Genomic DNA, 16,446 nt, shown 5'->3' with positions numbered 1-16,446 from the left:
ATGGAAGGCATCACTGTTTAGTAGTAGTAATGAACTTTTTCATGTTGTAAATGATATAAAGATATGAATTTCACATCCAATCTTCGGGACAGCCGTGTGGCTTTATAGTCGCTTAGCGCGCTGCATGGTCATTATGCACTACCTTAGGACGAGATGTTCGGGACCCGCAGGACGCTATTATTTTTTTTTTCTCTCTCTCTCTCTTTCTTTGTTTTTCTTTTGGCAGTTCAGCCTCATTCCGATGTCATTACCCCACGACACACAGTCACTCAAGTTCCCTTTTTTTTTTGTCGGAGGCTGGAGGTTGGATTTGCTTCATCTATCATACGTAATGTTGTAAATTGCCCTTGATATACAGTGCCCCGCTTGCCACCTTTCGTTTTCTCTTTCCTTTTCTCTACGTTTGTTCCTGTTACACTGCACAAGACAGGTCGGAAAATAATTTACATAACTCAACTGGAGCAGAAATGGCAACTGAATAAATTAACTCTAGGACAGGTGTATGGCGTCTCGCTCGTCTCTTTGAAATTCCAGGTTGCTATTGTTTGACCCAATAACGGAATTGTAGACAGGTTTTATGCTGCTATAGAGGTATCTTGTGCCACATGAGTAGAAGGCATCACTGTTTAGTAGTAGTAATGAACTTTTTCATGTCCCTCCATGTCAATTATAGTGTGTTCAAAGGGGTTGTGTGTCTATCTGCCAAAGAAAAGGAAAACCTTATTTTCGCCATGGCTATTTCTCTATACGTAACCGTAGGTGATGAGTGTTGTTGGTATCTGAGCAGTGAATAACACAACATCAGGCTAAAATCCCCCTTTTATACGCGCTAAGCGTTCAATTTGATATATCTTTATTTATGTAGTCAATCACTGCTAATGGCGTTACAGAATTATGTTATAACACCTTTCACTGAAAGTTTATAAAGCAAAGTTTATGGACAAGGCAAGCAATTGTACATGAATAATACCAATGATTTCAGAGGGAAATTATGGTATACCTAAATGTAAGGGTATCATTGCTTTGGAATTGCTGAAACAATATCTTGGCACGAGGTCTTCCACCTCTAATAACTGATCCCTTTAAAGATGTGTCGGTCACGGGTGATCGTCGTGATTCATCTTTCACGTAGAAGCTTCCGTTCCACACTCTTAGTTCGAGAAGACTTACCATCACACTTCAAATTGTGATTAAAGGTAAAGACTCAAAATCAGACAAGTTGACGTGTTATGTCTAAGGGAGGTGATTTTTTTTTTAAACCATGCATTGACTTGACAACGTTTCACCACCTTTATTTCAGCTGATTTTGCTCCATTTCCTCTGAAACTTAAGTATGTGGTAGCTCAGACAATAAGCTGCAGTAATCATGCATTTTATTTTTTCAAATCTCCTCATCAGGTTGATAATTTTGCAGCTAAAAACTGAAAATGCGAATGGAATGTGGACGAAACGATTCCTGATTCATCTTTCACATACATAAGTTTACATTCCTCATATTTTCTCGTCGAGACGTATGGCCGAGAGGATAAAGGCGACGTCACAAGATACGTGAGGTTGCACACGTACGGGTTCGAACCCCATAAGAACACGAAACAAAATACTTACATCTTTTGCTTTTTTTCTTTTATGGAGTATTCACCTTCGTCCATGTAGAAATCACGTTTTGATGTAAACGTACACACAGACACACACACACACACACACACACACACACACACAATATCCCTTTGTTTTGTGTTGGAGACCACATTGCTTTGACTGGCAACTTGGACTTGAAATTACAAATGTTAAAGTGAAGATGGCTCTTAAAAGACCGCATGGCCATGTTTGATTTTTTTTTTTACAATATAAAGACCTATTGGTAAATATTCATTCACATATCCTTTCCAATCAACTTACTTGGACACGCCGACACCACACGAAATTTTCAATTGGTTGCATGACAGAAACAATTTCATCTGAATTATGTAGGACTGCATAAAGAATTGGACTTCACGAATATTTCTCAATATTATATTATACTTCAAGTCGCTACTTAACATTATTTTCGTTGTCGATCACTGAAAATGAGAATGGAATCTGGTCGAAACGATTCCCGATTTATCTTTGTAACTGTATATTGATCGAATCCACGCGGCCACTCGTGGGAAGTTGAACAGCGCTATCAGTCACTTGACGTATATCGCCAAAAAACTGAATATCAATGTAAATTTGTGTTGTGTATAGCATACATAGATAGATTTAAGTTTCGCACAGTATCTTCGGATCTTCCGTGTGGCAGAATCGCTTAGCACGCTGCGTGTTTATAATGCCCGACCGGAAGGAGAGAAGTTAATCGAGTCCCGCAGGACTTTTTCCTTTTATTTCTTTTTTCTTTTCTTTTTTTCAGCAGTTCAGCTTCACTCTGATGTCATGAACACAGCTACTCTATTTCCCTTGTTTTGTATTGGAGTTTGAAGGTTGGGTTTGCTTCATTAATTTTGTCACGCGTAATGTTGTAAATTGCCCCTTGAAACAGTGCCACGCTTGCTACCATTCTTTTTCTCTTTCCTTTTCTCTTCATTTAGATTTTGTTCTTGTTATACTGTAGCAGGATATTTAGGAACGTGTACGTTTACATAACTAACAGGAATGGGAACTGAATTAATTAACTCTAGTCCAGGTGTATGGCGTCTCGCTTATCTGTTTAGAATTCCAGGTTGTTATTGTTTGACAAAAACGGAGTTAAAGACAGGCAGGGAAGGAAGTGACTTGATATTGCTTCATATTATATGAGGAATTTCGGGCAATACCTTTCCAATTAGTGTAGTGATTTTGACAGGGTTCTCTGTCGTTTATTTTCGTCATGGCTGTTTCACTAGTTTAGCCATAGGTGATATGTGTTGTTGGCATCTGGGAGAATAGAACAGATCAGTACCAAACTGGAATAGCCCTGTAAGCAATGTGGTAAGCATTCAATTTGTTGCATTATCTTTCTTCTTTAAAGTCAATCACTACTGATCGAATTACACCATATAATATGGCACGTTTCACTGGTAGTTTAGGAAAAGGGAGCTAATTCAATGCAAGATACAATGATATGTGCTACCATTGATTTTAGAGACGTCATTGTGGTGTGGTGCTGGTGGTGGTAAGGGAATCATTGCTTTTAAATTAATGAGACAATCCTTGGAACTTTGCATCAAGAATATAATGCATGTTCGTGCGGCGTTTTTTTTTTTTTTTAATCCTGACGTGGACATTATTTTTCTTTATCTTGTTTTTAATTCAAGAATGTTATATCTGAATATGTTCGATTTAGTTACGGTTTCAATGCATCTTGTTTACCATCTTCTCTGACATTAAATTGATGGTTTTTAAATTTGACATTGTCTGTCTATTTGTCTGTTTATGCTCATAAAACACTGCTATAACAACTAAAACATTTGTTTCACTTGTCACACGCAATGCTATGGATTGCAGTTGTGCATGCAGTTTTCCTTTTGCCACCTCTCGTTTTTCTCTCCCCTTTTCCCTCACTTTGGTTTTGTTATACTGCAGATGGGAATGATTACAATAACATAACCCAACTTGAAGTAGGAATGAGAACTGAATAAATTAACTCTAGGCCAGGTGTATATAGCGTCTCGCTCATCTCTTTGAAATTTCAGGTTGTCATTGTTCTATCAACGGAGTTGAAGACAGGCTTTATGTTGCTATAGAGGTATCTAGCTCCACATGAATGGAATGCATACGCTGTTTAGTATTAGTAATGAACTTTTTCATGTCCATCCCTGCCAAGAAAAGTGTGTTTGACGGGGTTCTGTGTCATTGTGCCTATGAGAAAGCAAAGTTTTATTTTCGCCATGGCTGTTTCTCTATGCGTAGCCGTGAGTGATGGATGTTGTTGGCATCTAGCTGGGCAGTAAAAAACCGAGTATCATGCTATAATACCCCCCCCCCCCCCGTTAGGTTCTAAGCGTTCAATGTGATATATATTTCTTCTTCATTATGTCAATCACTGCTGATGGAATTACAGAATTATGCTATGACACGTTTCACTCAAAGCTTAAAAAGCAAAGTTTATGCACTATACAAGTAATGGTGCATGAATCCTATAGACCATTGATTTTAGATGAGAAATTATGATATGCCTATAGTAGGGATGTCATTGATTGGGAATTAATGACACGATTAAGCATTTTCATAATCCTTATCCTTCACTCTAACCTCCGTGAAAATATCATATTTGAATTCAACCAATAAGATGGTAAAAAATGCATGCATTCATGTTTTATCAATATACAATGTATGGACTTTCCAAACATTCAACAGCGATTATCTCAAAATGAACATTGTGTGGGTTAGCACTATATTGCATCGACCCCTTCAATTGTCTATCAAGTTCATGTCGATGTTTTCTAATTTGATGACGTCATCATACTAGAAGTTGTGATTAAAGGCAAGATATCAAAATCAGCGAAGATTACTAATCGCTGCCTCATGTTCCTGTGTTTGATCGTCCAGTCAATACCAAACTGACGACATACGTTGAATATGTTATACTTTGAACAATTGTCTATCAAGTCCATGTCGATGTTTTCTAATTTGATGACGTCATCATACTAGAAGTTGTGATTAAAGGCAAGATATCAAAATCAGCGAAGATTATGTGTTATGTCTATGGGGGGATTTTTTTTTTTTTAACCATGCATAGACGATAACGCTCAAGCACTTTTACCTCACTTGATTTTGCTTCATTTCCTCTGAAACTTAAGTATGTTGTAGCTGAGACAATAAGCTGCAGTAATCATACATTTTATTTTTTTTTCAAATCTTCTCATCAGATTGACAATTTTGCAGCTTAAAACTGAAAATGAGAATGGAAGGTGGACGAAACGATTCCTGATTCATCTTTCACATACATAAGTTTACGTTCCTCATATTTTCTCGTCGAGACGTATGGCCGAGTGGTTAAAGGCGACGTCTCAGAGACGTGAGGTTGCACACATTCATTCATTCATTCATTTTCATTTTCATTTCATTTATTTCATTCCTTCTTTCTTTTTCGTCAAACATAACACGAAATGTATCAGAAGATATAACATAGGCATGTATTCGACTTTACATGGTAGATAATGGTTAACAAATACGAAATTATACATGCATACCGGCAAAATACAAAGTTATGTTTGGAGGATAAAAAAAAAAAGAAAGAACTGAGAGGTTCACTGAAAAGCATGCTTGTAAATTGTGAACCACTCAAAAGGATTCTTGTGAATACATTAAACTTTTTTTTTTTTTTTTTTTTTACAAAGACAGGAGAGAACAAGACAGTAGAAACACAACGACATTACATGACTTTACAGTAGGGTATACCATGACACATGCGGGTTCGAACCCCACAAGATCACGAAACAAAATACTTAGCCATTTTACTTTTTTTTTTTCTTCAGTGGTGTATTACATATTCGTCCATGTAGAAATCACGTTCGTATAGAAACGCACCTATACACACACACACACAATATCCCTCTTTCTTGTGTTGGAGACCACATTGCTTCGATTGCTGCAAAATTTTGCAGGCTGACTTTATCAAACCGATTATAGTATAAGTACTGACGACTACGGAGGTGTTGTACTTTGAACAATTGTCTTTCAAGACCATGTCATTGTTTTGTACTTTGATGACGTCATCACACTGAAAATTGTGATTAGAGGTAAAGACGCAAAATCGGACAAGTTTACGTGTTATGTCTATGGGAGGTGATTTTTCTTTTAAACCATGCATTGACTTGACAACGTTTAAGCACCTTTATCTCAGCTGATTTTGCTTCGTTTCCTCTGAAACTAAAGTATGTTGTAGCTGAGACAATAAGCTGCAGTAATCATGCATTTTATTCTTTGAAATCTCCTCATCAGGTTGACAATTTTGCAGTTTAAAACTGAAAATGAGAATGGAATGTGGACGAAACGATTCCTGATTCATCTTTCACACACATAAGTTTACGTTCGTCATATTTTCTCGTCGAGACGTATGGCCGAGTGATTAAAGGCGACGTCTCAGAGAAGTGAGGTTGCATACGTGCGGGTTCGAACCCCACAAGATCACGAAACAAAATACTTTGCTATTTTACTTTTTTTTTTCTTCAATGGTGTATTACATATTCGTCCATGTAGAAGTCAAGTTCGTATATAAACGCACCTATACACACACACACACACACACACACACACACAATATCCCTCTTTTTTGTGTTGGAGACCACATTGCTTCGACTGCTGCAAACTTTTGCAGGCTGACTTTGTCAAACCGATCATAGTATGTAATGACGACGACGGAGGTGTTGTACTTTGAAAAATTGTCTTTCAAGACCATGTCAATAAGCCAGTTCGGGGTTAGCTCATGGGCACATGGGTACAAATGACCTTTCTTCTTTCTCAGTTGATTAGGCACTCCACTAGTTTCAAGCGACAGAAGGCATGAGCTTGCCCAACGTAACAATTTATGGAATTCATCAGTCATGTTCAAACAAAGGATGAACTTGCATAGACCAGGTGACCAGAATGATCCTTCCATTGACATTTTGGAAAGCATCCATTTCATTATTTTGCATTGAATGTATTAGCAATCTCTTTCTATTGATATTGTCAGACACCGCTTTTGCTGTCATGTGGATGTGCTGGCAAGCACCACTTATAGGGATCAGTTGAATAATCATTACATTACAGATGCTTATCTCAGTGAATTTAAAAACCACCATGCTCTGCTGGTACAGATGACCTTTTTCTGCTCATGCTCAAAGTGGAACCCCGAACTGGCTTATTGTTTCGTACTTTGATGACGTCATCACACTGAAAATTGTGATTAAAGGCAAGGTATCAAAACCAGCCGATTATAGGTTTTATGTCTACGGCACGTATTTTCCCCAAGTCGCCAGAAATGGCATAGCGACATCAGTAGTTACAAGGCCGCATTTCCGTCTAGCAATGCAATACATGTTCACGCGGCCCCGTTTGTTGAGTGGGCATTGACTTTTTCCCCCTGTAATATCTATACATTTTTTTTTGCCTAACCATTTCCGTGGATGTCCCGTGGCCGAGTGGTTAGAGAAACGGATTTGCATGCACGCTGAATAATTTCAAGGTGCCTATATCACATTCTTTTCTTTGTCGATCACGGATGACCGACATCTGATGACCCCAAGCGTATCACCTAACTCGTCCTTAGTGTGACGAGTTTCATATCTCGTTTTTTATTCTTCTTTCTTTCTGGACAATTTTGTGTCGTCAATATCTCAAGAATGACATTACGAAATAACATGACATTTTCAGTCAACATGTCTCATGACAAAATCTAGCCACAATAAGGTTTTCATGACAGTTACATATCTATGACGTCATCTAGGCGCCATTTTGTGATTTTCGGACCTTGTCACATGATCGATCATAACTTCATAACTAGATGTCATTTCTGTATCATTTTCGGTGGACATGAAGTTCAGGTCACGCTCTATCTTACTTTTTAACGCTAGTTACACAGGTCATCATTACGCGCGCGTAAGCGCGCGTCAAAATTTTAAAAGGCTCAAAACGACTTCCCAATGGGAAATCTCGAAGTTTCAGACAATTTTAAGCGTTTCAAACATTTTCTCGCGTGCGCGTCCGTCCGCGCAATTTCGCGCGCAGAGCCCGTAAGCAACATGAAAATGCAATTTTTTTGACTGATTTGGATTCCTGATACTTTGAGTAATAATATCCACTGATTTCCGATCGATTACGACCTATAACAAAGGAATGCACTGGCGTCAAAGTTGAAATTCCGCGTGCGCGTCTTTCTGCAAATATAGTGAAAAAACATGTCTTTGTTTATTTCGCCATAGCTCTTTAAATCGTCCGTTGACCCTATATTTCTATTGCATATTACAAAAGTATATGAATTGTAAGTAACATTCCAAGTATCAGTATTGCCAGGAATACGGGATGACGTCATCATATCGTCATTTTAAATCAAAAAAGTGGAATTGATTTTTTTGAGGTACTGTTTCTGACATTCATTTGCTCGTATCTCTGTTGTTTAAGCTCAATATTACCCCAAATTCAGATATGTTGCACTTTGAACATTTGCCTTTCAAGGCCATGTGATGGTTTTGAAATATGATGACGTCATCATACTAGAAATTGTGATTAAAGGTAAAGACTCAAAATCAGACAAGTTTACGTGTTATGTCTATGGGAGGTGATTTTTTTTAAAACCATGCATTGACTTGACAACGTTTAAGCACCTTTACCTCATCTGATTTTACTCCATTTCCTCTGAAACATAAATATGTTGTAGCTGAGACAACAAGCTTTAGTAATCATGCATTTTATGTTTTCAAATCTCCTCATCAGGTTGACAATTTTGCAATTTAAAACTGAAAATGAGAATGCAATCTGTACGGAACGATTCCCAATTTTTCTTTGCAACTGTATATTGATCGAATCCACGCTGCCACTTGTGGGAAGTTGAATAGCGCCATCACAAGTCAACACTGTCACGATAGTATTTAGATTTAAGTTTCGCACTCGATCTTCAGGACAGCCATGTGGCATAATCGGTTAGCGCGCTGGTTGTTCATAACGCCATAGCGGAAGGCGAGAGGTTCGACTCCCGCAGGACTTTTATCCGTTCTTTCTTTTTTTTTTCTCTTTTTTTTTTCGGCAGTTCAGCTTTACTCCGATGTCATTTATCGTATTACTTTATCAAGTGTACGTAACCCGTGAACACGGCTGCTCTATTTCCCTTGTTTTGTATTGGAGTTTGGAGATTGGGTTTGCTTCATTAATTTTGTCACACTTAATGTTGTAAATTGCCCCTTGTTACAGTGTCCCGCTTGCCACCTTTCGTTTGCTCTTTCCTTTTCTCTTCATTGGTTATTGTTATACTGTAACAGGATAGGTAGGAACATGTATGTTTAAATAACTTGCAGGAATGGGAGCTGAATTGATTAACTCTAGTCCAGGTGTATGGCGTCTCGCTCATCTCTTTGAAATTCCAGGTTGTTATTGTTTGACCCAATAACGAAGTTGTAGACAGGTTATATGTTGTTATAGAGGTATCTTGTGCCACATGAATGGAAAGCATCACTGTTTAGTAGTAGTAATGAACTTTTTCATGTTGTATATGGTATAAATATTTAAGATAAATATATATATATATATATATATATAAATAAAAAAAGATTAAAGATAAATTTCACATCCAATCTTCGGTACAGCCGTGTGGCTTTATAGTCACTTAGCGCGCTGCATGGTCATTATGCACTACCTTAGGACGAGATGTTCGAGACCCGCAGGACGCTATCATTTTTTTCTCTCTCTTTCTTTGTGTTTCTTTTGGCAGTTCAGCTTTATTCCGATCGATGTCATTTATCGTATTATCTTATCAATTATACTACCCCACGACACACAGTCGCTCAAGTTCCTCTTTTTTTTTGTCGGAGGCTCTAGGTTGGATTTGCTTCATTTATCATACGTATTGTTTAAATTGCCCTTGGTACAGTGCTCCGCTTGCCACCTTTCCTTTTCCCTTTCCTTTTCTCTACGTTTGTTCCTGTTATATTGTCACAAGACAGGTCGGAAAATAATTTGCATAACTCAACTGGAGCAGGAATGGCAACTGAATGAATTAACTCTAGGCCAGGTGTATGGCGTCTCGCTCATCTCTTTGAAATTCCAGGATGTTATTGTTTGACGCAATAACGGAGTTGTAGACAGGTTTTATGTTGCTATAGAGGTATCTTGTGCCACATGAGTAGAAGGCATCACTGTTCAGTAGTAGTAATGAACTTTTTCATGTCCCTCCATGTCAATTATAGTGTGGTTTAAAGGGGTTGTGTGTCTATCTGCCAAAGAAAAGGAATAACTTATTTTCGTCATGGCTGTTTCTCTATACGTAGCCGTAGGTAATGAGTGTTGTTGGTATCTGAGTAGTGAAGAACAGAGCATCAGGCTAAAATCCCCCTTAGTTATACCCGCTAAGCGTTCAATTTGATATATCTTTCTTTATGAAGTCAATCCCTGCTAATGGAGTTACAGAATTATGTTATGACACGTTTCACTGAAAGTTTGTAAAGCAAAGTTTATGGACAAGGCAAGCAATTGTACATGAATATACCTACCATTGATTTCAGAGGGAAATTATGGTATGCATAAATGTAAGGGTATCATTGCTTTGGAATTGCTGAGACAATATGCTTGGCACGAGGGCTTCCACTTCTAATAACTGATCCCTTTGAAGATGTGTCGGTCACGGGTGATCGTCATGATTCATCTTTCACGTAGAAGCTTGCGTTCCACACTCTTGGTTCAAGAAGACTTACCATCATACTTCAAATTGTTATTAAAGGTAAAGACTCAAAATCAGACAAGTTTACGTGTTATCTCTATGGGAGGTGATTTTTTTTTTTTTATGTGCATTAACTTGACAACGTTTAAGCACCTTTATCTCAGATGATTTTGCTCCATTTCCTCTGTAACTTAAGTGTGTGGTAACTGAGACAATAAGCTGCAGTAATCATGCATGTTATTCTTTGAAATCTCCTTATTAGTTTGACAATTTTGCAGTTTAAAACTGAAAATGAGAATGGAATGTGGACAAAACGATTCCTGATTCATCTTTCACATACATAAGTTTACGTTCCTCTTTTTTTTCTCGTCGAGACGTATGGCCGAGTGGTTAAAGGCGACGTCTCAGAGACGTGAGGTTGCACACGTGCGGGTTCGAACCCCACAAGATCACGAAACAAAATACCTAGCTTTTTTACTTTTTTTTTCTTCAATTTTGTATTACATATATCGTCCATGTAGAAATCACATTCGTATATAAACGCACCTATACACACACACAGACACACACACACACACACAATATCCCTCTGTTTTGTGTTGGAGACCACATTGCTTCGACTGCTGCAGAATGTTGCATCCTGACTCTGTCAAATAGTATGTAATGACGACAACGGAGGTGTTGTACTTTGAGCAATTGTCTTTCAAGTCCATGTCATTGTTTTGTACTTTGATGACGTCATCACACTGAAAATTGTGATTAAAGGCAAGGTATCAAAATCAGCCGATTATAGGTTTTATGTCTGCGGGACGTATTTTTCCGAAATTGCCAGAAATGGCACAGCGACCCCTCAGTCGTTACAAGGCCGCATTTCCTTCTAGCAATGCAATACATGTTCACGCGGCCACGATTGTTGAGTGGGCATTGACTTTTTCCCCCTGTAATATCTATACATTTTTTTTTTCGGCCTTACCGTTTCCGTGGATATCCCGTGGCCGAGTGGTTAGAGAAACCGTTTTGCATGCACGCTCAATACAACTTCAAGGTGCCTATATCACATTCTTTTCTTTGTCGATCACAGATGACCGACATCTGATGACCCCAGGCGTATCACCTAACTCGTCAGTGTGACGAGTTTCATGTCTCGTTTGTTTTGTTTCTTCAATTCCATTTGCATGAAGTATTTTAATCCTATGCAATTCTTTGGATTATCAAATATTATAACATATATAATCTTCGAGGGTCGCTGCGTGTATATTGAGATAACGATATAATGATAAAAATACTTTCTAATTCCATCGAGATTTAAATCTTTACATTGGCGGATCCAGGAATTCCGTGAGGGGGGGGGGGCAAAAGGAAAAGATATTTCTGGTGTCACTTCTGGGTTTCATCGGCTGGCATGCATACAAAAAAAAAAAAAGGCTTCAACGCAATTTTGTGTTGCCACTACGCGCACGCGACCCTTTCATTTTTTTTATTCATTTTATTTCTTTTATTTTAAGACAATTTAAAAGGGGATGCACTCCCTGGATCCGTCACTGCTTTATCATATTTATCACGCTTTAAGAATGCACAACCGTGCGGCTTGCAAATTGCTATTTTAAACGTTTATCAAAATGAATTGAGGCTGTAAATAACAAGGCAGCACCAAAGTAAAATATTTGTAGTTTATAAATTACTTCAGTTCAAATAACAAAGTTCAAATAAAGTTGCTGTTCTATTTTCTAAGATTGTCTGGGGATGGTTCATTTTACGCATACTTATTGATTCATCAATTGAGCTGTAATTTGATAGCACGATTATACATGTTCATGCTGCTCTCTCACTTTGGGCTCAGGGCCAAAAGTATTCCTGTTTCTATGTTAAGAGCTGGTCTTCTACATTTTTATTAGAAGGTTAGGAATGTCCTGTAGCTGCAAAAAAAAAGTTTTAGGATTATATAGACGTGTCCATTCATCAAACTAATGAAAAATAATCACTGCTGAAATATTTGTGCACAATGAGCAGAAAACTAAGTACAATCTTATGTGATATAAATTATTTGTTGACAGGTTTACAAAATTGGGTCGCAAGGCTGCAAATACTGTGAACTTTTCTATGTCATGAGTATGACAGAGGAAGAGTTTCGGCGCATCACCATCGAAGCACTGGATAGGTGAGACAGAGAAGTATAACTAAAACAACAAATTAACTCTTCTTTTTCATGTCTGGGTAAAACATGTCCAGCACATTGGGAATTACACTGTACTTTCGTGTTTAAACAGTTTATTATCAGGTTAGTTGACACTTGTATTCTTACATCGCCTTGATGTTTAATGCATGTGAATGATTGTTTTTGAACAGCTCCGTGTAATATGTTTTGTTCATGAATATCTGTCATGGACAATCATTCAACTAATTATGCCTCAATTGAATATTGAATATGTTACACTTTACGTGACTTTAATTGTCAGTTATCATACCTGCGTTATTTCATACATTTAACATTATGCTTTACTATTATCTTAATATTTTGTTGAATTATATAATTTCTGTCTTCTTCCTTTATAATTCATAGAAATATTTGGTACTTAGAGCACTTTATGATACCTGCAAATTTCTTATGTTATTTCATCATCTACAAAATATTAACTGATTTCATCGTCTATACGTTTCTTTATTCTTTTTTTACACTGAAAAAAAGAAGAAGAAATTTTATGAACGTGGTGCCCAAAAACACATATTAGTGCATGTAGAGGCATGAAATAAACATACGTAAATAAATATAAGTATGTATATACAAGATGCGTATATTCAAACGCATCTCAAAGTATACACATGAATTATATGTCTTTACAAACATAACTAAAGTGGCTCTTTGTTTTTCCATATACTTAATAGAATGGAAGAGCGACACTACGGAGAGGGAGGAGGGAACTCAGTTGGGAACCGTGTGAGAAGAGGTCCTCCTCATTTGTGCCATCTGTGTGGGCACTGTCTAAATGGTTCATGCTGCATCAGTGGGACTGCTTGCAATACCTAGACCCAATTAATAGCGGCTTTGGGAGTAATAGAGTCTGGTAAAGGGAAATTTGATAGCAACGGGTTTGTGAATCTCTTTCCGTCTAGATATTTGTCTGTATAATTCGTTTATTTCTCTCCCACTTTCCTTTGTTTTATGCTGACTGGTAAGGGAACCCAAACCCAAAGAGCAATCAGGATTGAGAGAAGCAGCAACATTAGTAGAACACATCACTGAAAGTTTTAGGAAAATCGGGCAATTGATGCAAAAATTATGAATTTTTAAAGGTTTGGTGTTGGAACCGCTGGATGAGGAGACTACTAGAGGTTTTGACGTATACTTTAAAGGGGAAGGCTAGTAACTGATCAGTGGGAATCAGTGGAAATGCTGGGAGATGATTGTTCCAATCCTTATTGGATTCATTCAAGAGTTCATTGTATATCTGTTGTTGTGTGAAAATGATTTGCTTCAGAACGGTCTCATATTCAAGTAATGTGCAGATTAATGCTCCGTCACTGACCAGGGACGCTAACCTGGAAGCATTAAACTGCACATTACTTGAATATGAGACCATTCTGAAGCAAATCATTTTCACACAACAATAGATATACAATGAACTCTTGAATGAATCCCATAAGGATTGGAACAATCATCTCCCAGCATTTCCACTGATTCCCACTGATCAGTTACTAGCCTTCCCCTTTAAAATTTCATAACTTTTGCATCAATTGTTTGATTTTCCTCAAGCTTTCACTGGATGTGTTCTACTAATGTTGCTGCTTTTACCACTCAATCCACATTGCTCTTTGGGTTTGGGTTCCCTTTAACTTTTTTTTTTGGGAGACCTGCCATTCTCTCCCCCCCCCCTTCAAATAAAAAGAAAAAAACAACTCATATTCTTATTTCTTTGATTCATGAGACGGAAAACCTTATGGCTATCAATTATTCGCTCTAAGTTTATTTCCTACAAAGGAAGAAGTGGGTCAGCGCATGACTCTCTCAACTTCTTCAACTAAGCATCATCTTTGAGAATTTGACATGACATACAACCAACTTTTCGGAACCAGATCTTTAAAGTAAGCATGTTATCGGCGTATCTCTGTTTGGCAAATACTCGTAACGGAAGAGAGAGAGAGAGAGAGAGAGGGCGTTGGAGAAAGTATATTTTTAACAGGAGAGTGGCACAATAATACATTGTAAATGCTATGTCTAGTCGATATACCCTCCTCAGTTTAGCATATAGACCGGTGGCACCGGAAAAGTGGTGCAAAAAAAAATAAAATAAAATTGCTTCCCTCATTCCTCACAGTTAAGTTTATTGAAACGTTTCCATTTTGTGTGTGACCTAAATCATTAAACAAATTGAAAGAAAACTGATTGTGAATATGAGAGTATAAACATCGGTATAACGCACTAAGTAGTTGTTGAATACATTCACTTCGATGCTATGAATTTTTTCGTGATAAAACGTAATTGTTAACCTCTGATGTTGGCAGTGTTAGTAATGTCACTTTAAATCATTTTACAGCTATTGATTGATTAATTGATTTATTGATGTGGTTAGTATTTTACAAGTTTCTGTGTACATGCGTGCGTTTCTTGTATCGTTATCATGCCAATGATTCGAATTAATCATTGTTTATATGTCAGCTTTCGTAGAAAAGCAGTTGCAGTAGATATTGATCTCTCTGCTTATCGTAAATACTGATATAAAACGTATTTCCCTAAAGTGGATGAGAAATAGAATGCATTCCAACATCATCTTGGTTTGTTCTAATGCATTCTCGTTGTTTGCTTGTTTTTCTTGTTTTATTCTTTGTATCTTTTTGCTCTCTTTCCCTCTACGTCCCGCTCCTTCCTTTTAACGTTTTCGCCTGGTTATTACGATGTTTAGATAATAAGGAACATTTTCATCCAGGAACTTATACAATACAACCTTTGCTTTTCAGTAGATCCTCACATTCATGTTTGTGAAATTGTTTTTCTCTTGATTATGACTTCATGTCTTGTCTTATATATACTCTACCAATTGTATCATTACATTTGTGTTTGAAATGTGGAACAATAAAATCAAATCAAAATTAAGATAAATCATTGTAATGCTATAGTACCATACCATAGAGATAGAATTATGCGTGGGAAAGACAGAAGTTGAAAGTATGACAGGATGTAGCACATTACACGGAAGACGACGGTACATATTCCTAGCCGCAAGCATCACACGATTTTTCAAGAATATGTAATAAAGGTCACACATTATGTACTTAACGACCATTGTAATTTTTAGTGAGATTTTGGAAAAAGAAATGGATACCAATGTGCCGATGTTCTTGACGCTCATCCAAGTAATTTGACTTCAAAGAATTATACATTGTCACACAATTCACACACATGCATAGCTCTGTATCTCTGCCCCTTCCCCTTCTCTCTTTTATCTATTTCGTCTCTGTCTCCTTTCTCGCTCTGTTTCTGTTTCTTTTTTCTTTCTTTCTCTCAGGGGCTTGTTCAGTTGAATTGGCGTGGTGATGAATAAATGCAGTATCTCTTTGCAATCCAACTTGCAACAAGCGGTGTGGAATATGCTGAGCTTTAATCGGTGCCTTTCGTTATGATAATGTGAGTTATCGATAGTATGACATTGGTTTTGCATGAAATTATTGCAGTTTTTTAATAACCTTGTACTAATGGTTTTCAGGGTCAGAGAGATTGTTTCAATGATATTTTGTGGATATACGTGTGTTTGTTTGTGTGTGTGTGTGTGTGTATGAGTATGTGAGAGTTTGGAGGACATCACCTCTTCCAATTTTCTTCTTTGGTTGCAACCAATATGGTTTTAAATCCATTTCATTTCATGCATTTTCCGACATATTTACTGTAAAATATATATGTGCACAAAGTTATAAAAATCAATACAACATTGCAAACGAATGCTTTCTTTGTGTAAGTATATTCAATTTAATAACACTTTAAGCATTTTTCTTTTGTCCGATTTAGTATCAGCGTTATTGCTTGACTGTATAGTACTTAATTTGAACGTTACAGTAATTTGCTACCGTTAGTATGCGAAAGTGCAAATGTCATGTTCAACGAAAAGTCAATGTAATGATAATTGTATCTCATGTTTTTATTCTCC

At 37.2% G+C, this 16,446-nt stretch overlaps 1 protein-coding gene across 1 annotated transcript in view; it reads left to right on the top strand.

Moving 5' to 3' along the window:
- The window catches only part of LOC140245903 (uncharacterized), a 57,631-nt gene extending 44,147 nt beyond the window's left edge, over positions 1-13,484 (top strand). Inside the window, exons 3-4 of the mRNA XM_072325380.1 lie at positions 12,364-12,467; positions 13,193-13,484. Coding sequence (XP_072181481.1) covers positions 12,364-12,467; positions 13,193-13,334 — 246 coding nt within the window. The 3' untranslated portion in view covers positions 13,335-13,484. The remainder of the gene's footprint in view (positions 1-12,363; positions 12,468-13,192) is intronic.
- The last annotated feature ends 2,962 nt before the right edge of the window (positions 13,485-16,446 follow it).

This window comes from Diadema setosum, unplaced genomic scaffold (genome assembly GCF_964275005.1).
Source record: "Diadema setosum unplaced genomic scaffold, eeDiaSeto1 scaffold_57, whole genome shotgun sequence".
Classification (NCBI taxonomy): domain Eukaryota; kingdom Metazoa; phylum Echinodermata; class Echinoidea; order Diadematoida; family Diadematidae; genus Diadema; species Diadema setosum.
The sequence above is the reverse complement of the archived record's forward strand: the minus strand, read 5'-3'. Positions and strand labels throughout refer to the sequence as shown.